Source organism: Helianthus annuus, chromosome 11, assembly GCF_002127325.2.
Source record: "Helianthus annuus cultivar XRQ/B chromosome 11, HanXRQr2.0-SUNRISE, whole genome shotgun sequence".
In the NCBI taxonomy this organism is placed as follows: domain Eukaryota; kingdom Viridiplantae; phylum Streptophyta; class Magnoliopsida; order Asterales; family Asteraceae; genus Helianthus; species Helianthus annuus.
This window is the reverse complement of record NC_035443.2, coordinates 121,409,660-121,436,105: the sequence shown is the minus strand read 5'-3', so window position 1 is coordinate 121,436,105 and position 26,446 is coordinate 121,409,660. Positions and strand designations below refer to the sequence as shown.

Genomic DNA, 26,446 nt, shown 5'->3' with positions numbered 1-26,446 from the left:
CCCCTGAGGAAAAGTTTTCCCGACGACTCAAGACAAAGCAGTTGGTTTGGGTTCATATCAGCGTTGTTTATCACCCTGTGTAAGCATTGGAAGCCCGACCACTAGCAGAATCATTACATTACATCCCTGTTGAAAACAAGTGATTAAAACGCTTCTCCTTACAACTCTCATCAAATGCCTCACCCTTCCTTTTTAATACAGTCATACGACACGTTTTTTTGTTTTTCAATCTTTGTTACTTGTTAAAGTTTTATTTTTTTTTTTCTACTTTTAGAAAGATTTGACCACCTAACGACTGTAAAATGTCTCGTGTGATTGACACCTTAAATCCATTAAATACTTTGGGTAAAATCTAATTTTCTTTTCATACGGGCCGTATACAGTTATACGGCCCGAATACATTATTCGTATCCATTGTATACGACCAGGCAAATTCTTTACACATGGTGTATACGGGCCGTATACAGTTATACGGCCCGTATGAAATGAAAAAAACTGACAAATTCTGAAGGCACAGACTTTGTTAGTTTTATTTTATTATATACGGGCCGTATAACTGTATACACCATGTGCAAATAAGTTTTTGCCATGTATTAATATTACGACCCTAAAATTATAGGGATATGTGTATAGAATCAGCTAGTAGTTAGATTATGTGAAAATAAAATTATTGGAGTATGTATAGAATCAGCCTTTTAAAGAATTAGTTGGGTTATTACATCCTACAGGGCTATTAGACTTGGGAATAGGAATTGGAGTATGTATAGAATCAGCCATCCATTGGGAATAGCCCATTGGTGTTGGTGAGTTAGATAAGGTGTAGAATAGTAGGAGGTCATGGGTTCAATCCCCATAGTGTGCAAGTTAAGCCATTCAAAAAAAAATGTATAGAATCAGCCTTTTAAAGAATTAGTTGGGTTATTACATCCTACAGGGCTATTAGACTTGGGATTTTCATAATTTTTATAATATCCATCTATTAAAATAATGACAAAATAAAGAAAAAGTACAAGTTTTGAACATAAATGAGTGCAAATAAAGTTTCACAAAAATGACATTAAGATGCTGATACGCATGGATCCAATTAAATAAAAGACAAACAAAACTTCACACGTCTCAATCATATGCAACAGTAAATTGATTGTTCGACCAACCAGTCAACTACAACCCCCTTTCTTCCCCATCATCACCAGTCCCACTCCATTTATTTTCTCAAACAAACAAAAGGATCCGTTTTCAGACAATCATTTTACTAATTTTACACGCATTTTCTGATGCGAAACTCAAGGATGTGAGGATCCTTTTCTTTTTTTATACGTATGTTGCAACCTTTTAGTTGTAACTATTTTGCACCCGAAGCTGTTGCAAGTGTGTGTGGTTGTTTCTCGAGGAAATTAGTTGATCAACGATATATATTTTTTTGACACGTATTTTACATCGTTTTCAGTTGCAACTCTGACGTGATACTTGTAGATCTGACGGCTAATCAATCAACCTCTGATTTCTCACCAGAAGTGGTTGCTAGAAATTTTTATATTTCTCACTCGGAGCGGTTGCAAGATTTTTTTTAACGGCAAATTAACCTAACCTCATGGATATAGGGAGACTCTTACCGTCACGCCATGTGCTTTAGTACGAGCATTTGATCGAAAAGTTATCTCAATCGAAGATATAAAAGTTTCAAGGTTGAAGGATGGCTGGTCCCTCGAGTGATCGATTAAAAGAGATGTTGCAGTCTGCTGTACAATCTGTTCAATGGACGTACATTATTTTCTGGCAATTTTGTCCTGAAAAACGGTACCCCCACAATCATTTCTCCTTTACATTTTTCTCTTTTGTTTTCTGATTTTTGCAACTTCACTGACAATCTAATCCCATACCATTTTCAAATGTCGGGTCTGGGCGTATGTCATAGCCCACCCCTTTAAACGGCCGTTTGGATTAAGTTGATTGGTTTTTTATTTGTTGAATGGTTAGGGTTTTAGTATGGGGAGAAGGATACTACAATGGAGCCATAAAAACCCGAAAAACGGTGCAGCCGGTGGAGGTTAGCGCGGAGGAGGCCGCGTTAAGCAGAAGCGAGCAGCTAAGAGAGCTCTACGATTCATTGGCGACTGGTGAGCAGCAGGTGACGGAGAGCCAGCAGGCGGTGATAAGGCGACCATCGGTGGCATTGTCGCCCGAGGATCTAACGGAGTCGGAATGGTTCTACCTCATGTGTATCTCTTTCTCTTTTCCTCCAGGTGTCGGGTACGTCGTGTAATTTTCATACAAAAAAATGGTGATTAGTTAGCAGTTCTGTGTCTAATTTTAAGTATTAAATTTACGTTGAAACATTAACACCACAAGATAGGTTATCGATCAATGACAGCGTCTAGATTGTTGTATTGCACAACAATTAAGGTAAGTCTAGTCTCTAGGTTATCCTATCGCATAGCATAGCACAACAATTAAAAGAAGGGTAGGGTGGGTGTGAAGGGTAGGGTGGGTGTAAATGAGTAGGTTTTAAGCTTAACTCGTATTTTGCCCGCCGTGCATTGCGGCGACGCGCAACGGGCGGAAACATATAACAAGATAAAACAAGATTTGCAAAACGCACTGCGTAAATGATAATTACAAAAAAAAGTGTAAAACACAAAGGTAGACACAAAGTGTTAAACACAATGCCTAATGCATTTCGTAAAACACAATGCATTGGCATTTGCAAAAGTATGAGTTGTAGTCTAGAGTTTACAATTGCAATTTTTTTTAAAGTTAGGCGGGTTTAAAATGGAGTAATAGTGCAAGGGGTAAAAGAGCAAAGTCTAAAAAAGACAAATGTAAAAGTATAGGGGTGGTGGTGGAAATTTGTAAAAGATGAGGGGGTGTTGGTGGAAATGTAAAAGAAGAGGGTTGGTGGCATCACTGTGTAAGAGCTAAGGGGGTGATGGTGAGGGTTGGTGCTAGCAAAGTTTGGAAGATAAGGTAGTGGTTTTGGAAATTCAAAGTAGAAGGCTTAGGGACTAAATTTGTCATTTTATAAAACTTTGAAGGTATGAAAATAAAGGGGTTAAAATTGCAACATCATGAAAGTACGGGGGCAGGGAGGCAAAGCCGGTGAGAAACCCACCGACTTTATCTTTTAAGATTGTATACAATTTGAGTCGTTTTTTATTTATTAAAATTTTAATTAATTATTTATATGTTTTTATAAGTATTTACATACAGTTTTGTAAATTATAATTTTTATATAATAATAGTTATTAAATATTAATATATATTTATTATTTATATGTTTCTATAACCATTTACATACAGTTTATAATTATAATTTTTATATAATAATAGTTATTAATTTAAATATATATTTAATATAGTAAAAAAGTTAAGCACAAAGCTTGTTCGTGAGTTGGCTCCAGCTCGATACATGAAGCTCGGGCTTGTTTACTAAATCTAAATAAGAGCTCGAGCTCGTTTAAGCTCAGCTAGATTCAAATTCTTAGAGAGGCAATCTTGAGTATCTTGCGAGCAACTCGAGTTGTTTACGCCCCTAGTTGCTATAAGGGTGTATAGCGGAAAAATAGGGTGCCGGGTTGACAGTTCGGGTTTCCTCTCCATAGTCCCAAACTCATTGAATGTTTGTGACGGTGAGCCAATTTGACGTTGAACGTATGGTAATTTAAAGTGATTTGATTATGCAGATTAGTGGGAGAGGTATATGCAATATTAATAAATAAATAATCAAGACACTTTATTATAAACACGAAAGTGAAAAAGTTCGTTATAAATAAAAAAATAACGAGTCTCTAATAAAAATTTAAACGTATAAACATTAAAACAATTAATCACCTAGATCGACAAAACCACTTTCCCGACGATAAATCTAATAAAAAATTAAACGTGCAAACATTAAAACAATTAATCGCCTAGATCGACAAAACCACTTTCACGACGATAAAGGTGGGTATATAATTCTAGATGTCACTCATACATTGTCTCCCATCCAGGCGCAGACAAGCTAATGTTGCTTCATATATGTTTTATAATTAATAAAGACATTTATCTTATATTTTCATTAGAGGGAACTAATTAACTTGCTTCATATCTCGATAATTCATTTTAAAGGAATTTTTATGATTCTACATGAACGTTGACCCATTTAAAAAAAAACTTGGTGGATGTTCCCGTTTGGGATACGATATTGATACAGTTTTCATAAATCAGTTTTTTTAGTTGGATCTAATTATCTATATAAAATAAGCAACCCTTCTAATCGCAATACAAAGCATCATAGCTTTGTAAATGTCATTTAGAATTGTTTTTGCTGATACAAAGAACCATACCTTTATATATTAACCATTTTAAATTAAAAAACTAAAACATTTATATGATAAAATGTTCTCTTTTAACATTTCTACACATTTCAGACCACTTTTTATTCAACTTGATTGGTTTAAAAGTTGAATAATTTATTCAAAAGCATTTGTCAAGTCTGTGTGTTATAACAAAGATTAAGAAAACTTATTACATAAAAGTTGGATTGTGTAAAAAATACTTAACGTTCACTTAAAAAATAATATAAAATCTAATGATTGTAATTAATAATTAAAAATTAAATATAAATATTAGGTAATTAATGCATACTTTGGGTAATTAATGTCTGTTGTCATTTTCTCTCTCTTGCTCACCGCCCTATCTCGTGATTGTATCCCTCTTTCTCTCTTCTCTCCATACATTTTCTTCCCTCTAAAAGTTGACTTTTGGTTCAATTTAACACAACCCACATTAATACCACAAGATAGGTTATCGATCCTGACGATCCAATGACAACGTCTAGATTGTTGTATCGCACAACAATGATTGTAAGTCTAGTCTCTAGATTATCCTATAGCATAGCATAACATAGCATAGCACAATAATTAGCAGAATGGTAGGGTGGGTGTAAATGAGTAGTTTTTAAGCTTAACTAGTAATAAGAGCCAAGTAATAAGAACCAAGTGAGACCCATGGTATTATAGCGTATTAGTATCTTGGTGGTGGGATAAGGCTTATGACCATTAGGTCATGGGTTCGATTCCCACAAAGGGGGTTTTTCCCAGATTTATTGAGTTTCCTCCTGAATTGGTGTATAGGCATTATATTGCCTAGTGGAGATGGATATGATCGGGTGGGTCTGCTGGTGGCACGATGATACTCCAGTGGTCCGTCAGTGATCCAAATTTGCTGTTCAAAAAAAAAAAAAAAAAAAAAATAAGAGCCAAGTGAGGCTAGCTCACTTGGTAGAGGCTATTGCCTCTTTAGTGGGAGGTATTGGGTTCAATCCCAAGTAAGGGTGATTTATTTGTAAATATATAAGTTTGGGGGATTAACATTAGCCATTCAAAAAAAAAAAAAAAACTAGTAATAAGACCCGCGCGCATTGCGGTGATGGTACATCGCAAACGTCGAACGGATTAGTCCAAACGTACGTTTTATGATGCGTTAATCATATGAAAACGCACGTTTTGACGTATCCGATTGAACTCAATGTAACATATAGCTGCATTGCGATTGGATCAATACGTAAAGTAAATAGAGTTTATACCGTACAATCATAACGTATGATATGCGACCAGATTAACTCGAATTTATATACTGTCACACCCCCAAAATCCACCCGCGGAATACCACCGCTCGGGAGCGTGACTGACCAGGATCAAGCCATCAATCATATCAAACCATAGCAATTAATAATAGAAGTAGTTAATATAAGTCACCATGACATGATTGATGTTTCAAAAACCAAACACTGTTTTAAGTAGCGGAAGCATAGTAAAGTAAATCCAAATAGTTTTACAAGTTATGCGTTCAACATCATTACGATCCATCTGCCCACAACGACCTGCTCTTCCCTGTGCAAGCTTCAAGTATACCTAAGGTCCTGCAAGGCATGCAGCAAATAATCAACAAACTAGTTGAGCGAGTTCACAGAAAGTAAGTTCATAACATGCATAAGTATAGCTAGTGGGGGCTTCCCATACTAGTGTGTACTAAAGGTGGGGGCTTCCCATGTTCATCCTGGTCAATGAGGGCTTCTCATTAACGGTACTTACTAGACTAACCTCCGACCATGTGTTCTTCTTTACCGAGAACAGGAAAACGTACAGGGTCACGTAGGCTTTACGTGACGTGCCCTTCCCCGAGGACAGTGGTACGCGTGGGGGCTACGTAGGCTTTACGCAGCGTGGCCTTCCGACCTGGAAGCCAGTGGATGGTATTGGGTTACGTAGGCTTTACGTAACGTGTCCTTCCCGACCCGGGAGACATATGGAAAATATACTGGGTTACGTAGGCTTTACGTAACGTGTCCTGACTAACTTGAGGACGATGGTCTATAGTCTGGTATATGTGTAAGTACGAGTAATCATTCCATATCCATCATATCCAACCCAATTCCCAACCCGGGAATCCCATGCCTTGGCTGTGTGAACTCACCTTGGTTTGCTCGGCAGATACACAAGGAATATAAGTAGCAAGTAAATGGTCACTCACGTCCTATCATGGTTATTATACGAGTCAGGTTCGTATATAGCACGTATATAGTAATCACGTATAGTCATGGCAAACATGTACGCACGTAAGAAGATAAGACATAGCATGCGTGATCCAATTGTCTAAGTTCAACAATACCCGGCCCAATGACATAAGCAGCCCAATAACAAAACAGTTCAGATTCTCAATCGGCCCAAATAGCAAGCACAAACAAGTCCAATAATAAACAGTCCACAGTTCAAATCGTTGGGCTCAATAGATTGGGCCCGTGACAGTGAAGGCCCAACAGTGTGCGTGTAAACGATGGTCTCGAGTCGCAACGGAGATCTCGAGTCGCAACCGGAGATTACGAGTCGCAACAGCTGGTTGCGAGTCGCAACGGTGATCTCGGTTCATCATGGCCTGGTTACGACTGATCATGTGCTGGTTACGAGTCGCAACGGGACTCGCAACCGTAGTCTCGACTTGTGCTGGCTTGGTTACGAGTGGGATTCTGACTCGCAACTATGGTCCCGACTCGCAACCAGGTGTCGAAACCGCGTATGTAACTGATTTCCATAATTCCTGCATTGACTTATCCGTGATTCTAGCAAACATCTAAGGCAGTTTCGAAATCAGATCAATCACAGAAATTCATCAACAGTTAATTCAGATTTCATGCATATCCATAACAATTCAAGAACATCAAACCGGCAATTTAACTAGTAATCATGCATATGAACAATAGTAACATTCATAACAATACATACATTCTAACATGGATCCCGATTACCAACTCTACCCGATCAAACAATGTCTAACAGCCGATTACTAACTACTCGGTGCTTATATCCAAAACGTCAATTATTGTGATCATGTTTAGCATACATGAGTCGATTAACAAAACTAAATCAATTATCATCCCAATCAATACATTAACAAGAATTCTCGGTTAAGCAACACCAACATACAAAACCATACGATAACCATTTAACAAGCAATCTAATTATCAAGCACTAACCGGTTGGATTGAAGGTAGAGGATCGATTCACTTCACAAGTTTCAAAGTGTGTGCGCGTGTCGTCGGGTTCCAAGCAAGCCGAGAGAGAGCAAAGCTTCTAGGGTTTGTGTGTGTGTGTTTGTGATTTGCAAAAATGGTGAAACAAGCCCCTTGTTCCGGTTTTGTGTTGCGAATGGGGAGTGGGCCGAGCCCACTCGGTTGTCTAATGGACCCGAGAACAAGGAGTGGCCCCAAGGGCTTTGTGTGGCCGGTTCACATACATACGACATACATACACACATAATGCATATAACATAACATATATCATGAAATCAATTAATCATTCGGGTTTATAAAATCACATATCGTGCACAAACGTTACATCAAGCAAGCCTAAAGTTCGAGTTGTCACATTATCCCCAACTAATTGGAAATTTCGTCCCGAAATTTGGTATGCACTCACTGAGGAAGCTAGGTAAACTGTACTGTTCACTGGTTTTCCTGGGGTGTCACATCCTCCCCCCGTTGATCTGGAATTTCGTCCCGAAATTCCGAAGTAGTAGCTTCAGCCTCAGTAGTGGTTGCCTTGTTCCCGAATAACTGGGGGTACTTTTCTGTCATCCTGTCTTCGCGTTCCCAGGTGTACTCTGGGCCACGTGTGGAGTTCCAACGAACTCGGACAAGAGGGATTCTCTTGTGTTTGAGGACCTTCACATCCCGGTCCGTGATTTCAACTGGTTCCTCGACGAACTGTAACCGCTCGTCGATAGTGAGTTCTTTAAAAGGAATGATAAGATTTTCATCTGATAGGCACTTCTTTAAGTTCGATACATGAAAGACATTGTGAACTGCCCCGAGTTCAGCTGGTAGGTTCAACTTGTAGGCTACCTTGCCAATCTTTTCTATAATTTCGAATGGTCCGACGTACCGCGGATTCAGTTTACCCCGTTTGCCAAAACGAACCACACCCTTCCAGGGTGAGACTTTCAATAAAACCCGGTCCCCGACCTCAAATTCCAATGGCTTTCTACGCTTATCCGCGTAGGCTTTCTGACGGTCGCGTGCTGCCGCCATGCATTGTCGTATTTGTGCAATCTTTTCTGTGGCGTCCACAACAATCTCTGGACCCGTGATCTGACTATCTCCCACCTCTGCCCAACAGAGAGGTGACCGGCATTTACGCCCGTACAATGCCTCGAATGGAGCGGCTTGAATGCTGGTATGGTAACTGTTATTGTAAGAAAACTCCACCAAAGGGAGGTGCTTTTCCCAGCCGTTGCCGAAATCGATAACGCATGCCCGAAGCATGTCTTCGAGAGTTTGGATCGTACGCTCAGACTGCCCATCCGTCTGAGGGTGGTATGCTGTGCTCATGTCTAATCGTGAGCCGAAAGATTTATGCATTGCTTGCCAAAGTTCTGACGTGAATCGTGCATCGCGATCCGAAATGATAGATGTGGGCACCCCGTGCCTCGAGACAACTTCTTTAAGATATACGTCTGCGAGAGTGGAGAACTTATCCGTTTCCTTAATCGGCAGGAAGTGTGCAGACTTGGTGAGTCGATCAACTATGACCCATATCGTATCGTTCCCACGCTGGGATCTAGGTAGGCCTGTAACGAAATCCATGGAAATTTCTTCCCATTTCCACTGAGGTATCTTAGGCTGCTGAAGTAGGCCAGCTGGTTTCTGATATTCGACCTTGACTCTTGCACAGGTCAAGCATTTTCCAACGTACGTAGCAATGTGGGCCTTCATACTAGGCCACCAATAAGTAGTGCTGATATCGTGGTACATTTTATCCGACCCTGGATGTACCGAATAGCGAGACTTGTGTGCTTCATCCATTACAAGTTCTCGTAAACCGCCATAGAGAGGGACCCAAATCCGGCCCGTTACATAATAGGCGCCGTCTGCCTTCCGTTCCATCTGTTGTCGTGAGCCGCGTAAGGCTTCAGCCTGGACGTTTTCGAGCTTTAATGCTTCTACCTGAGCATTTCGTATCTGTGCTGGAAGGCTAGACTGAATCGTAAGCTGTAGCGCTCGCACGCGCTTCGGTAAAGTGTCCTTTCGACTGAGGGCATCAGCCACAACATTGGCTTTGCCTGGATGATACTTGATGGCGCATTCGTAATCGTTAAGTAACTCGACCCATCGTCGTTGACGCATGTTCAAATCCTTCTGCTTAAGAATATGCTCGAGACTCCTGTGATCGGTGTAAATCGTGCACCTGGTACCGTACAGGTAGTGTCGCCATATCTTAAGCGCGAAAACAACAGCTCCCAGCTCTAAATCGTGCGTCGTGTAGTTGCGTTCATGAATCTTGAGTTGACGAGAGGCGTAAGCGATAACCTTGTCGCGCTGCATTAACACACATCCCAATCCCCGAATGGATGCATCACAATAAACCACAAAGTCATCCGTGCCCTCTGGCAATGAGAGGATAGGTGCACTGCAAAGTCTATCCTTTAGGTGCTGAAAAGCAGTCTCCTGGGGCTCTCCCCAGCGATAGGTAACACCCTTCTGTGTCAGTAACGTAAGCGGCTGAGCAATCTTCGAGAAATCCCTGATAAACCGTCTGTAGTAACCTGCCAGACCCAAGAATTGGCGTATTTCTGTCGGTGTACGCGGTGCAGGCCAGTTCCTGATCGAATCTACCTTGGATGGATCGACATGGATCCCATCCTTGTTTACCACGTGGCCTAAGAAGTGGACTTCACGAAGCCAGAAGTCGCATTTAGAAAGCTTGGCGTACAACTGTTCCTTCCGAAGGAGTTCCAAAATAAGGCGAAGATGCTGCTCGTGCTCCTCCTGACTCTTGGAGTAAATCAGGATGTCGTCGATGAACACAATGACGAACTTGTCGAGATAGGGTTTGCACACCCTGTTCATAAGATCCATAAATACCGCAGGCGCGTTCGTTAACCCGAATGGCATGACGAGAAACTCGTAGTGACCGTAACGAGTTCTGAAGGCTGTCTTGGAGACGTCCTCATCCCGGACTCTCAACTGATGGTACCCAGACCTCAAGTCTATCTTCGAGTAGTAACACGACCCTTGCAATTGGTCGAATAAGTCGTCTATGCGTGGAAGAGGATAACGGTTCTTCACCGTCACCTTGTTGAGTTCACGGTAGTCGATGCACATCCTGAACGTACCGTCTTTCTTCTTCACGAAAAGTACTGGAGCTCCCCAAGGCGAAGAGCTTGGACGAATGAAACCCTTTTCCAAGAGTTCCTGCAGTTGCTTTGACAATTCCTCCAGTTCCGATGGAGCTAGACGATATGGTGCGCGAGCTATGGGTGCTGCTCCTGGAGCGAGCTCGATCTGAAATTCAACCTGACGATGAGGCGGTAAGCCTGGTAAGTCTTCAGGAAACACCTGAGGGTAATCACGTACAACTGGAATGTCTTCCAATTTCTTTTCCTTTGCTGAGGCGTCTGTAACAAGAGCCAAAATGGCTGTGTGACCCTTACGTAAGCATTTCTGAGCCTTCAAGAAAGAGATGATGCCCACCACTGCACCACTCTTGTCGCCTTGAACTTCTAGAGGTTCCTGACCAGAACGAGGAATGCGAATAACCTTTTCGCTGCATAAGATTTCTGCCTGGTGTTGGGAAAGCCAATCCATCCCAATTACGACGTCGAAGCTACCCAAAACTATGGGAATGAGATCAATGGAGAAGGCTTGACCAGCTAGGATAAGATTACAACCCTGAACTACGTGCGTGGCTTCTAGACTTTTACCGTTAGCTAACTCTACTACATGTTTGGTGGGTAAAAGTGTTGGTGCACGTTTTAGCAGTTGACACATTTTCACAGACATATAGCTTGTATCCGCACCCGAATCAAATAAAACAGTAACGTAAATATTGTCGAGGAGAAACTTACCCATGACAACGTTGGGATCGTTCACTGCGTCGCCTCGACCTAGCACAAAAGCACGACCACGAGCTTCATTGCCGTTGTTGTTGTTGTTTCCACCGTTGTTGTTCCCGTTGCCCTGGTTGTTATTGTTGTTGCGGTTCTGGTTCAACTGAGGGCAATCGCGTTTGAAGTGACCTTCAGCCCCACACTGGAAACATCCCCGGTTTCCACGCTGTGGCTGCTGCTGCTGCTGCTGGTTCTGTGGAGCTGGTTGCTGAGGCTGCTGATTCTGATTCGCAGGACGAGGGCTCCTACAATCTTTGGCCTCGTGTCCCATCTTGAGACACCTTTGACAGCGACCCTTGTTACATGGGCCGTGGTGATGCCTGTTGCAGTTGTGGCACCTAGGTTGACTACCCTGATATCTTCTCTGTCTGTGACCACTAGAGGATTGCTGACTGGGACTCTGATAGTGATCGATCTTCTGCTGCTGAGCTTGTGGCTGAACAGATGCTGAACCTTTGCTGGAATCCCCATCCCATTTTCTTTTACTGTCACCAGATGTAGCAGGAGTAACTGAGGTGGTGACATTAGCAGTAGCATTAACACGCTTGGGCAATCTATTCTGTTCCACTGCCTGATCAGTGATACGGTGAGCGAGACGCTGTATTTCCTGAATGTTTTCGAGATTAGCCGACGTCACGTGGCTCTGAATTTCTGGCGCCAATCCCTTGAGATACAACTCAATGCGCTTGTATGGAGGGTCCACCATAGTAGGACACAGAACGGCCAGCTCATTGGACCGTTTGGTATACGCTTCGATTTCCGATCCAACCATTTTCAAGTTATAAAGCTCATCTTCCAGCTTGTGTATGTCTTCCCGCGTGCAATACTCACGCTTGATGAGTTCCTTAAAGTCGTTCCATGGGGTGGCGTTAGCAGCTGCCAACCCTAAGATCTGCACTTGTGCGTTCCACCAAGTGAGCGCAATCCCTTCAAGTGTGCCAGTGGCGAACTTCACCCTGCGAGCCTCAGGGCATTCGCACATTTCGAAAACCGACTCGAGCTTTTCAAACCAGTGGAGGAGTCCAACTGCTCCCTCTGTGCCACTAAACGAGCTAGGACGACATTCCATGAAGTTCTTGAAGGTGCACCCAGGCTGCTGCTGAGCGGGTTGACCTGCTTGGGCGGCTGCAACTGCCGCAGCAATGAGAGCCTCTAGCTGGGCTTGAGTCATGTTAATTCGTGCGGCCATTGATCTTCATAGTAACAAGTAGCATACATAAGAATGGTTCGCGAGTAGGGCGATGACAGAAAAGCGTAGGCATATAGGTGTTCTCATGTAAGCAAAGCATGTGTATCTAAGCGTAATGCGAGCAAAGTTCTATACAATTCTAGCAAACAGGCAATAAACATAACCTTATTACCTAAGATGTCGAGTCTTGCACGTGGAGCGAAGCGTCGTTGTGGATCGTTGAGAGCACTGTTCTGGTTATAGTCCGGTTTTAATAAAAACGTTTACCCATATTAAAACCAAGTTCTCTATAACCAATGGCTCTGATACCAATCTGTCACACCCCCAAAATCCACCCGCGGAATACCACCGCTCGGGAGCGTGACTGACCAGGATCAAGCCATCAATCATATCAAACCATAGCAATTAATAATAGAAGTAGTTAATATAAGTCACCATGACATGATTGATGTTTCAAAAACCAAACACTGTTTTAAGTAGCGGAAGCATAGTAAAGTAAATCCAAATAGTTTTACAAGTTATGCGTTCAACATCATTACGATCCATCTGCCCACAACGACCTGCTCTTCCCTGTGCAAGCTTCAAGTATACCTAAGGTCCTGCAAGGCATGCAGCAAATAATCAACAAACTAGTTGAGCGAGTTCACAGAAAGTAAGTTCATAACATGCATAAGTATAGCTAGTGGGGGCTTCCCATACTAGTGTGTACTAAAGGTGGGGGCTTCCCATGTTCATCCTGGTCAATGAGGGCTTCTCATTAACGGTACTTACTAGACTAACCTCCGACCATGTGTTCTTCTTTACCGAGAACAGGAAAACGTACAGGGTCACGTAGGCTTTACGTGACGTGCCCTTCCCCGAGGACAGTGGTACGCGTGGGGGCTACGTAGGCTTTACGCAGCGTGGCCTTCCGACCTGGAAGCCAGTGGATGGTATTGGGTTACGTAGGCTTTACGTAACGTGTCCTTCCCGACCCGGGAGACATATGGAAAATATACTGGGTTACGTAGGCTTTACGTAACGTGTCCTGACTAACTTGAGGACGATGGTCTATAGTCTGGTATATGTGTAAGTACGAGTAATCATTCCATATCCATCATATCCAACCCAATTCCCAACCCGGGAATCCCATGCCTTGGCTGTGTGAACTCACCTTGGTTTGCTCGGCAGATACACAAGGAATATAAGTAGCAAGTAAATGGTCACTCACGTCCTATCATGGTTATTATACGAGTCAGGTTCGTATATAGCACGTATATAGTAATCACGTATAGTCATGGCAAACATGTACGCACGTAAGAAGATAAGACATAGCATGCGTGATCCAATTGTCTAAGTTCAACAATACCCGGCCCAATGACATAAGCAGCCCAATAACAAAACAGTTCAGATTCTCAATCGGCCCAAATAGCAAGCACAAACAAGTCCAATAATAAACAGTCCACAGTTCAAATCGTTGGGCTCAATAGATTGGGCCCGTGACAGTGAAGGCCCAACAGTGTGCGTGTAAACGATGGTCTCGAGTCGCAACGGAGATCTCGAGTCGCAACCGGAGATTACGAGTCGCAACAGCTGGTTGCGAGTCGCAACGGTGATCTCGGTTCATCATGGCCTGGTTACGACTGATCATGTGCTGGTTACGAGTCGCAACGGGACTCGCAACCGTAGTCTCGACTTGTGCTGGCTTGGTTACGAGTGGGATTCTGACTCGCAACTATGGTCCCGACTCGCAACCAGGTGTCGAAACCGCGTATGTAACTGATTTCCATAATTCCTGCATTGACTTATCCGTGATTCTAGCAAACATCTAAGGCAGTTTCGAAATCAGATCAATCACAGAAATTCATCAACAGTTAATTCAGATTTCATGCATATCCATAACAATTCAAGAACATCAAACCGGCAATTTAACTAGTAATCATGCATATGAACAATAGTAACATTCATAACAATACATACATTCTAACATGGATCCCGATTACCAACTCTACCCGATCAAACAATGTCTAACAGCCGATTACTAACTACTCGGTGCTTATATCCAAAACGTCAATTATTGTGATCATGTTTAGCATACATGAGTCGATTAACAAAACTAAATCAATTATCATCCCAATCAATACATTAACAAGAATTCTCGGTTAAGCAACACCAACATACAAAACCATACGATAACCATTTAACAAGCAATCTAATTATCAAGCACTAACCGGTTGGATTGAAGGTAGAGGATCGATTCACTTCACAAGTTTCAAAGTGTGTGCGCGTGTCGTCGGGTTCCAAGCAAGCCGAGAGAGAGCAAAGCTTCTAGGGTTTGTGTGTGTGTGTTTGTGATTTGCAAAAATGGTGAAACAAGCCCCTTGTTCCGGTTTTGTGTTGCGAATGGGGAGTGGGCCGAGCCCACTCGGTTGTCTAATGGACCCGAGAACAAGGAGTGGCCCCAAGGGCTTTGTGTGGCCGGTTCACATACATACGACATACATACACACATAATGCATATAACATAACATATATCATGAAATCAATTAATCATTCGGGTTTATAAAATCACATATCGTGCACAAACGTTACATCAAGCAAGCCTAAAGTTCGAGTTGTCACATATACCGTCAAGTCAAAACGTATTATATGCGACCTGAATCGTATGTAGGAAACATACAAAATAAAGCACAAAAGGGTAGACCAAATTTGCGTCGAAACGTGAAAATGCAAAGTTTAAAAAGTTGAGGGGTCGGTATAAAGCATATGTGCCAAAAACATAAATTACCAAAGTATAGGTAAAAATGTAAGTTACAAAAGTAGGGGGTGAGAAAAGGAAAATTTTATGTGCCAAAAATTTAATTTACAAGCTAAAAGTAAAAATATTCAAAGTTAGAGGGTGGTTGTGATAAAATCACCAACTTTATACTTTAAGTTATATAGAAATTTGGGTCGTTTTTATTTATTAAACTTTTAATTAATTATTTATATGTTTTTATAACTATTTAAAGTGATTTGATCATGCAGATTAGTGGGAGAGGCGTATGCAAAGCAGCAACATCTGTGGCTCACTGCTGCACACGAAGTAGATAGTAAAGTTTTTACGAGAGCCATCCTTGCCAAGGTACGTCATCTCATAATAAATTGGATTAAATTACAATTGAAATCTATATCTATATTTATACATAACCAATCTTCAATGATTTTATGAATAATGTTTTCTTTTTATTTATAGTTTTTTTTTTTTTTTTTTTTTTTTTGTCTTTCATTCTTTTTGTTTTGTAATGAATTTGTTTGCGTTTTATGTCACTGTGCAGCATAAGTTTGTGTTTGTTTTTGCCTACGTTTTACATCGCGTGGCAGTATAAATTAACGTTTTTGTATTATGGTTATTCTTGGTTTTTGTCATCGTTTTATGAACCCCGCGTCCACAACGGGGGAGTCAACATGGGTACCGGTACCCGGTATATATTTTGTTAACTCAGAGTTGTATTCGTAATAAAACATTTTTCTGGTATCTTAAGTTATTTTGAGTGAAAATTCCATATAAGTACCGTAATTAACCGAACCAATACCAAACGAACAACAATGGTACCAGTATAGATATCTGGTTTTATGATTTTCAATCAATTTAAAACACGTATCGTTTGCTATATTGAGTGTCGATATTATGCTGATACTTTAATAAAGCAAAGCAATACTGAGCCACAAAAACGAGGAATCCCACTAGTTATAATAAAGAATTGGTGTTTAAATACGTGAACTCGTGTAGTATTATTATATTATATTATCTAATTGAAAAGGTGAACAGGAAAGACAAATAAGATATATAATATATCTGTCATGAATGGGACCAATGGCCTCTTTTGCTGTGGGGTTGGGGTTGTCGGTGGTAGCGAGGGTGGTGGGGTGGTTCAATAAATATTTTTAGGTTAGAAAGTACATAAAATAAAAATTGATAGAAATAGATGGTCCAAGAATAGTTTCGTGAAAAAAATTACATTTTTGGTTCGTATGGTTTTACATAGATTACAGAATTAATTTCTAATTTATATTTTTTACAGATTAAGTCTTTGTTGCAAGTGTTTGCTTTTAAAATATGTAGTTTATGTTATAAATATAGAGTTAATTACATAGTTAGTCTCTATGGTTTGCACAAAATAACATACTTAGGTACTAATAAATTGTGATTTTAAACCTACAAATAACGTTAATACCTTCAAACGTTACAAAATGAAAAATTAATACCCTAGAATGTGATTTTAAACTATTAGTAACTAAGTATGTAACTTTGTGCAAACCACAGGGACTAACTATGTAACTAACTCAAAATATGAAGTGTTATTTATTATACAGAAGTTATTCATGGAGAAAGAGAATAAATATGGAAAATTAACTGCTCAAAGACACATGTATTTGACATTATGATTCTTTATTGAGTTATTACATAAGTTTCTTAAAATACATATAAAATTGGCCCATCTTTTTAATACATCAAATTGAAATTTCAATTTAAATTTAGTTAAGTATTTAAATTTCAATTCCTGAAATTGTGTATGTTATTATAAAAGTTATACATTTTTTATCCTGTTGACCTTGAATTGGAATAATGACATCAAATAGATTCATTGATGTTTTGTACAATTTCTTTTTTTTTTTTACAAGTTTTCTCTTCATTACAATTTTACGGCCTAACATTTTGATCATGTCATGTTGCTTTCCTGGACCTTGCACTAGAGTGCTTATATACAGGCAAGTCAATTTTGTTCGCGCTATATCTACACTCCTCATTTTATGCATTCGTTGTTTAACGTCGAAAACCAATTTTGCAGACGGTGATATGCATACCTCTACTAAATGGAATCGTCGAGCTTGGAACAACCGAAAAGGTTAGATGAGTGTAACTTTTATTGATATGGTAGATTAATCTGGTGACACTCCAAATGAACTATTTTTTGGTCAACTAGATTATATTTCATTGAAAAAGATTTATGTCTTTTTAACTCTATGAATCACGATAGTTCCATCTTTCTTCCCCGATGCCATGATCAAAGATAAAAAAAAATAATAGAAATAGTTTGTTTATTTCTAATTGTTTGATGATTTCTTTTGAATCGAACTCATTTATGCATATGTAGGTCGAAGAGACTAATGAATTCATTCAACATGTGAAACTTTTCTTCATGAGCGGAAATGGCTACATGACTGTCCCACCCCCGAAACCAACCCTTTCGTCTCATTCTTCCAATACCACCTTTTCCCCTTATCAAACACCCGATACACTCAAACTTCCAAACACCACATATTCAATGGACGAAGATGTTGATGCCGACGAAGATGATGATGATGAGGGTGAAGACACGCAATATGATATTGACGTGGAAGATGTACGCTGCGATGAGTATGAAGATGAAAATGGACGCGACTTTGTGAAAGAAACATGTAATGTTTCTAGCTTTCAAGAGTTTAATAAGAATATAGCATCGATGGGTTCACTCATAGAGACCGATGAGCTATCGCAACTTGTTGTGTCTCCAGACATCAAGTTCGCGTCACCCAATGATGGTTCGAACAACTTAGATTCTCATTTTAACTTGTCGGCAACGAGTCTAGACGATTCATATAGAGCCGAGTCAACCCCCGGATGGTCAGATAATTTTGAGTTGCACAACCCATCACATATTCAATTAAACACGTCATCAGGTACACAATGCTATTTAATTTTGATCTCATTATATAGAATAGCTAACTACTCTCTTGTTCCTCAATATACTATTATACTTAATAATAATATAGGATCCAGTTTCGTTTACCATACCTACCTCCACCAATAATTTGCCAATATTTAGACTGAGCAAAGGAAGTAATACATATTCATAAACTAGATACCACATATAAGTTCATACTACCATAGGAAGTATCTTACATTTATTTATTGTTTTAAAGAACGTCGTAGCACTCATTTCTAAAATAGGTGAATTTTATTTTAAGTGAACGAGTATTTATTTTAACTAGTTTGGTGAACATAATCAGTTTATCATAAATATACTTTAAAACATGTATACTTTAAACATACATGATTTTTATATTTGAATGATTTTTCAATAAAAATCATGTAACATATCATATTATATCATAACATAACATAAGGGACATCTTTATCATGCTTTTTTTATTGTGTCACTTTTATCATGTATGTATCTTACCTTAGTTTCAAGGCCGGCCCAAGCCTAAGTATTTGAGGCTTGGGCTTTGGGCCTCCAAATAAAGAAGGCCTCCAGCTTTAAAAAAATTAGTAATAACTATATATGATATTCGGGCTGGGTTGCGATGGATATTATTGATGTATGGCAGATTTGTAAGGGCGCTGCATATGGAGTATTGTATTTGGACGGCAATTGCGATTTACTCAAATTTTTTTTTAGGGAAAAAGGCCTCTAGTTTTTACTTCGCTTTAGGCCACCAAAATGGTTGAGCTGGCCCTGCTTAGTTTATACTTGATTTTTTTTCTAGAACTCACATAACAATATTAAATGTAAATCATCAAAAATACAAGGAAAGAAAACATAACAATGTAAATGTTAACAAATTATTATTAGTTTAACAAATCAATCCAAAATGATAAAATATTATGATCTTATCAGTCTCATTTGTTGAATACTTTGATGCATTAAGCTTATTCTCCAAACTAACACACCATTTCAACAGATCATTTAGCACCAGAAGACACTCGCTACTCTCACACAGTCTCAACCATCCTCAACAACCAGTTAACTCGATGGTCCGACTCACCACCACACCCCAACTCATCCTACTCCACCCAATCATCCTTCGCCACGTGGACACCAAACCCTAAACACCACCACCTTCCCACAACTCACAAAATATCCTCAAATACGTCCTCTTTACCGTCCCTTACCTCCACTCTACCACCACCACCACCATCACCGCCTCCGAATCCGCCACACCTCTACCCAAAACGACGTCGCACGAGGACCTCAGCGCGAACCACGTCCTCGCAGAACGACGCCGTAGAGAAAAACTGAATGACCGCTTCGTCACACTCCGGACACTAGTCCCATTAGTGACAAAAATGGACAAGGCGTCGATCCTCGGTGACACGATCGAGTACGTGAAGCAGCTGAGGAAGAGGATACAGGATCTTGAGGCACATTGTCTTTGTCTGGAGAATACAAAGGTGGCGGAAAAAAGAAAAGTTCGAGTGGTGGAGGGTGGAAGGCGGTCTGCGGTGGCGGTCCAGGTGGAAGTGTCGATAATTGAGAATGATGCATTGGTGGAGATACAGTGTAGGCATAGAGATGGGTTGTTGCTGGATGTTATGAACAAGTTGAGGGAGCTTGGAGTGGAGATCATGACTGTACAATCTTGTGTGGATGCTGGGGTGTTTACCGCTGAGATGAGAGCTAAGGTAATCACCTATTTTCTTGTTCAGTATTGGTACCGATACTAACTTCAGTATCAATACTGGTATTCGTTGGTAGCTTATTTCTTGCTGAGTACCTGAATGTTATCGGTAGCTTCAGTATCGATACCGGTATTTGTTTTTTATGATTTCGGTTTTGGTACTTTACAGTATTTTTGATGATACTGATACCGGCAGGTACTGAACAGAATAATCAGTACGATATTTGATTTATACTGATTTACCTTTCTTTTTACGGCAATTTTTTTTAATCCGTGTCGTCATTGGGACTTGAACCTAAGACCTCCTCGTTCCAAACTCAGGTGTTTAAAAGTTTTGTCATTGCAAATTGACCACCACCCTGTTGGTTTATACTGATTTACTTTGACAAATGAAAGTATTTTTTTTTAATTTGGATTTGTTTTCAGGTGAAGGTGAAGAAGGGTATTAATGGAAGGAAAATTAGCATAACCCAAGTAAAGAAAGCAATTGATCAAATAATATATCCGTTGTAGATCGGTTTAAGAACAGAAATATAGGTAATAACTACAAGTCTGTAACACAGGTATTTTGTAGCAATTACATTTTTTTTATGGTGGGATTTTTAACCACAAATAATTTGAAGTGAATATTATAGATAACTTGTTCACCAAGAATTTTTTTAGGGTTTATTGAGTTTGTTGTTCGAAGAATATTTATCGACTTGATTTAAAGAATCTTCCTAGTCGCATTGTGTTGATCGACACATTTTCTGGTCTGGTCGATTTCCACTATCTTTTTTATGAATATTAGTGTTTTGTTAGTAGTGGCGGATTCAGGACTATCTTTATTAAGATGGGTGGTGTTGTAGCTCAGGTAATTTGAGAACTATAAAATAATAAATAACATATTCCATATACCACATTAATGAAGAGAAGATTAGCGACCAATTAGTGATGAAGTACGGAGGCAGAGCAGTTGCGGTCCGGTGGCTGTGAGTACGGAAACGCCGCAAAGTTCCTCTAATGGTTGCGCCACCAAGGTCGGACGAACACAAAGGGAAAGCCTCAGCCGACCATCTCTTTTCTCTGCCTCTCTCACGCATGGCTTTATGCAAAGACGCGTGGCAAGATTAAAAATACATGGCCATCAATGTCGACCAGTTCATCCGTGGCCCAACGAACAGGTGTCAAATAGTTGCGTGGCACTATTCCTTTAAATAGATGCATAATATAATTATAATTTTAATTGGGGTTGGTTTAACTAAATGAATATTAAAGAGGTTAAATTCAGAAATCAAATCAAGTAAGGATATGTGTGGTCTTGGTCCCATTCTCATTGAAATGTCCAAAACCAAAAGAAGGGAAAGAGGGATTGCCAACTAAAATACATCCCAGTTTTGGTTTTATATCATACAAATAATTTTTATGGGGTCGTTTCCAAACAACGTACGGGTCACTACACTCACTTGGGTTTCGATTAGATAGATGCTATGTAGGAAAAAAGTTATGCACGGTCACTTGGCCTCGTGTGCTATGCAGTGACGAAGCTAACCCATTAATTTAGGGGTATCCTCGTATTTGTTTAGAGGTATCCTTTGTATCAAAACTGAAAAAAACCCCCAAAAAATACACTACGAATACGGGGTTAAGCCGTAGCCCGTACTATCCCTCTTAATACATTACATCTGCCCCTGGTGCTATGCCTTGGGTCTACACCTCATGATTAACTATATTGTGTTATATATAGAACAAAAACTAGTTTGGGCCCTTTCGCAAAAATATTCATCAGGTCGATCCTAGTTGTAGGGTTGGGTCAGTCTTTGCCATCTAGATCATAACATCACGCTAGAAACACCAAACCAAAGAAAGAATGTTAAAAGGGACCCGAGACTAATCATCAGATGGTCAATTCAGTCTCATGTGTATAATTGTAGTTTAGTGTGGAAGATGTGGAGATTATCTGGATAGGAGGTTGCACTACGAAACCGAGGGTTTTTGGCAACAAACTTATTTGTCTGAAATCACTTGGTGAAGGTAGGTCCCACCGGTGATACTTTCTCGGAAAACCTGGTTATGTAATGTATCTACCAACGAAGTTTAACGAGAAACCATCGATGTGAGTATCAACGGCATATTATACAATGATGACTACATTAAAACTAAGGTTCTTTTACTAACGAATTGTTGTCGTCGGTAATCATGCATAAGTGATAATTTTCTAGCTAGGGGTGTTTATCAGGTTTGGTAGTCGGCTTTCAGATTAATTGGTCCGGGTTACTCAAGCCATTGATGCCTGAAGAAACACCAAACTAATCTGGTGATTAGTTTGTGGTATGTGCCTCAACAAATAAAGGTTAATCTTCTTTCGTCTTGTCTAAGCTGCTGTGAAGATCCTGCAAAAACAATCAACACCCCGTAAGCTCGTTACAAGGAGAAGAATAAGGGGGTTCTCCTTGTAACCACCCTCCGGACTGAGAATAAGTATCGGTTTAGAGGATAATAGTGTGTGTATAAAGTGAGAGAGCAAGAGAGCAATCATTAAACCTGGGGGTGAACTTTCCTATTTATTGTGTGATTTGTGAAGGAGATGGGCTGATGGGCCTTGGGCCCGAAGTCGACAACAAGGAATATCCATTTTGTCCCCTCTGCCACGACCGTTAGTGATTCCAAGCGAAGGGAAGCTGGCGCACGCTGAATGGATCCACGTGTCCTGGCGAGTGTCCTTGTTGTCTAGTCTGTCATTAGCTGCTAAATGGAGATCATGGAGCAGTGGTCGGTGCACACTGATTGGTGTCGCGTATACGTCCTTATGTACCTCTTTGTCTCCTGTACGATTGTCCATCGTGCAACATGATCGGATACAACCTGTTGAACGCTCATTGGCCCACTGCTCTGCCACTTGTACCTTTCGTATTTGTCCGAAGTTTACCTGCGCTTCTTACCTCTGCGCGACCCCGTGAATGTGCCGTACAATCGCCACAAGGTCAAGGAAGTCAGGGCTCTTATCCAAGGAGTTAAATGTCAAATCTGATCTTGTGTTGGTCCTGACCTCGCGCGTGACTTGGATTGCACCTGATTAGTCGGCGCAAGGTCGGGAAAGTTACCAAATTGGTTTAATATGGGTATGGTCACGCGCGCGACCTGAGTTTGACTTGTATACTCGGCGCAAGATTTAGGACCATACCCCTTCAAGTCCCCCTAGTCTAGTGTTGCTTCCATGCGCGAGGCAAGTGGTTGGAGCTCTGAGCTAGAAAAATAAAAAAGTAAGTGTCTGCGTATGGTGTTTAGGAAGGTATGTTGTGTGCTAAAAAAGCTGGCGCGCGTGTTTGTGTCACAACTTACGCACGCAATTATTTTTCTTGCTTTTGAAGTTATCTCGTTTATTTACGCGGGAAAAATCTTGAAATTTGAAAAAGCAAATTCTGACAGGTTGGTGCAAGTTGGTGGCAAAAGCGACAACTGAGGTGACCGTTAACATAGTGACGATCATGTTGTCACTGTGTCAGGCACGCCGTTTCGTCTGGTTTCAGGAAAGTGAGGCCCACGCGCGCATGGTAACCGTCACTCCGGGTTTCCTGCCTGATGTGTCAACCTCTGGTTGGACACGCGCTGCGATTGGTTCGGCATGGTTACCCATCGCCTTAAATGCGATGGGTATAAATAGGCGAAGAGGTAACGACAGGAGATACTTTTGCTTCGAATTTCCTCTCGTTTCCTCTTCAAATCTTCAAATCTCTTAGAGTTCTTTGAAGATCTTTAAGTTTTTCTTCAAGTTTCTGCAGATTATCTTCCAGTTCTTCATCCGTTCTCTTATTTCCGATATGTCAAAAGTCGATGACATTGTGGTAGTGGAAAACACTGGTGGTGGAATGCCGCCATCAAAGTGGGAGGAAGGGTTGTTTGAACAGGTGGTTCGGGGCCACCAGTTCGCCGTCGAATGGGACGCCGGAAACCCTGCTCAGGGACAGACCGCCGCCGATGCGCTTCCGGGGTACATCTCCCTTTTTGCTGATTTCTTTGGGGAAGGTAACTTCCATTTCCCAACCACACATTTCTTCAGTTCCATCTTAACGTTCTATGGTTTCCATGTTTCCCAATTGAGCCCCATGGGCATGGTTCAGATACGGCACTTCGAGTTCGTTTGTCAATCCCAGGGAGAAGAACCTACAGTTGAAAAGTTTAGGGCCTTATACCAGTTGCAAAGCAATCTGGGTTTTTTCTCCTTTGCCATTCGCTCAAGTAAGAAGATATTGATCAACCCTCCCAGGAGCTACCATGACTGGAAAGTCAAGTTCTTCTTCATACGTGAGGAGGTAATTCCTATAGTCATGGAGTTTCGTGACCCTGAGCCGATTCCCAAAGAAGATATGAAGATACCGCGCGACGCAAGTTGGTACGAGAAGTTGTTGGCACTGCCGAACCAGGCATTTGGGGAGCAAGTTCTGGTTGTGGCGGGAATGAGTGAACGGTGGCCGCACGACAGCACGAATGTGCCTTTTCTCCTTTTGGACGACGAGAGTAAACTCTTTCGCTTTATTACTTTTCCCCTTTTAAGAAGTTTGTGATAATGACGTCTTCTGATGCTAGCTTGTTGTGTTAATGCAGAGGTGGAGCTCTACCATCGTGCATTCCTGGCTCACGCTGGTGTTATGGGCGTGAGGCCTTTGCGCGAGGGCGAGGAGTTTTGGTACGAGCAAATCTGACTCAATTTTATGTATGCAGCGAAGGAATTATTGATGCGCCTCCTACTGCGACCAAAGCTGCGCACATATCGAACACTAGGCCATGTAGAGCTATAACTCCTTTTGGAAAAGAAGTTGTATTGCTTTCTAACGAGGAGTTAAAATCTCCCCCCGATGTCTTTGAAGGTGTCCTGCACGATCTCAGGGATGATCATGAGGAGAAGAAACCGAAGAGGGTGTGTATGCAGAAAGTGATAATCGTTGCTGAGGGGGTGCGCGCCCCAAGATACCAGAGGCGATCGGTGCAGCTTCTAATACTGCATCACGCAAAGGTATGGCTCGTTCTCAACAACGTAGCCTAGATGACTTCGTGTACGCTGCTGATTCTTTAGAAGAATTGTATTCTATAGGTGCAAAGGTTAAGGCTAATGTGGCAGCCGACGTGCAGAGTTCTGGGAGCGTGGGCTCCAAAGATCAACCTTCAGGCGCGACCCCCACATCAATCCCTATTGAGGAGATAGAGACTGATCCCATCCCTGAGCTGATCAGGAAGAATGCCTTGAAAAGGCAGCGTGAGGAGGCAATACCTGACCCTGCCCCTGGAACTAAGAAGGTTGCAACTGGCAAACCTACAATTGGGAAGAAGGGGAGTGTCAGGTCACTGTAGACTCACATTTCACCGGGTACGTGCTTCATAACTTAGTATCCTTAGACATTTCCACATTCTTAATTATATGTTAACATAATATACATGTTGCAGAGAAGGAAACCGCGCAGCCGAGGATAAAGATCATTCATCCAAATCCCGTGCACAAGGCCCCGTCATCTGCCCCTATTGATGCTGCAAAGGGGAAAGGGAGCGTGCCGAAGGTTGTTGGTGATAAAGCTATAGAGGTTGAGAAACATGTTAAGAAAACTGAGGAGGTTGAGAAACCTCTCTTCGAGCGTGTGGAGAAGGTCGTGCAGGTTGAAGAACCTGTAGTGGAGCAGGCTGTCCCAATCGAACCTGAAAAATCTAGACAAATAGTTGAGGAGCCTGCTCAGGAAGTTCATGAGGAGGGTAATGTGGCCACTCAAGATGTGGAGACTAAAGTGTAGTAAAATGGTGCTGAAGGCGCGGGTGTTGCGGGTGCGGGTGGCAGAAGGGTTAGCCCTTTCAAGGTACGTCATAGGGAACCTTCACTAATTCGTCATAGGCGCGGGTGCTGCGGGCGCGGGTGGCGGAAGCGATATTTACTACAAGTCTTATTCTGAGGATCGCGCTAATGAGATCTGTGACACCTGTGCTTACATAATCATTATTTGAACTCTAAACAGTTCAATTATCAATGAAACGATGTATTTTGAACCCTATTTTTGGTTATTTGTGTTTAACAATTTCTCATTTCAATTCTTGTCGATTTCGAGCTCTAAATCGCTTTCTTGAAAGTTATACTAGAACTGATACGTAAACGTAATCAGTTTAAGGCAAAAAACACTCCGGAATAACAACATAGGTTTAACATACCTTAAATAACCTTTACATAACTTAGAAATAAGTTTTGAAGGCTTTGGTGTGCCGAAATCAAGTTTATTCGATCGCAGGGACTATTTGTGTCAAACTGCAAAAGTCTACCGATTCATATAGTAACGAACCTTCTGGAATATGATCATAAGTTAAACATACCCTAAATATCCTTTACATAGCTTAGAAATAGGCGTTGAGGGGTTCGGTGTGCAAAAATAAACTTTTTGGTCAATCAGGGACTAAAAGCGTCAAAAAGTGCATAAG

The 26,446-nt window shown here is 41.0% G+C and overlaps 2 protein-coding genes across 2 annotated transcripts; both read left to right on the top strand.

Annotated features, from left to right (window-relative positions):
• The first annotated feature begins 1,157 nt into the window (after window positions 1–1,157).
• On the top strand, window positions 1,158–20,739 carry LOC110922229 (basic helix-loop-helix protein A). The gene is given in 9 exon segments (XM_022166539.2): window positions 1,158–1,797; window positions 1,978–2,250; window positions 15,617–15,713; window positions 17,327–17,341; window positions 17,422–17,478; window positions 17,728–18,292; window positions 19,298–19,441; window positions 19,444–20,018; window positions 20,441–20,739. Coding segments are annotated over 9 exon segments (1,917 nt in total). The 5' UTR covers window positions 1,158–1,693; the 3' UTR covers window positions 20,528–20,739.
• A 4,270-nt stretch (window positions 20,740–25,009) lies between these two features.
• Window positions 25,010–25,773, top strand: LOC110924554. Its single transcript, XM_022168550.1, has 2 exons — window positions 25,010–25,298; window positions 25,436–25,773. Exons 1-2 carry the CDS (start codon window positions 25,010–25,012, stop codon window positions 25,771–25,773), a joined length of 627 nt encoding a protein of 208 aa, XP_022024242.1.
• The last annotated feature ends 673 nt before the right edge of the window (window positions 25,774–26,446 follow it).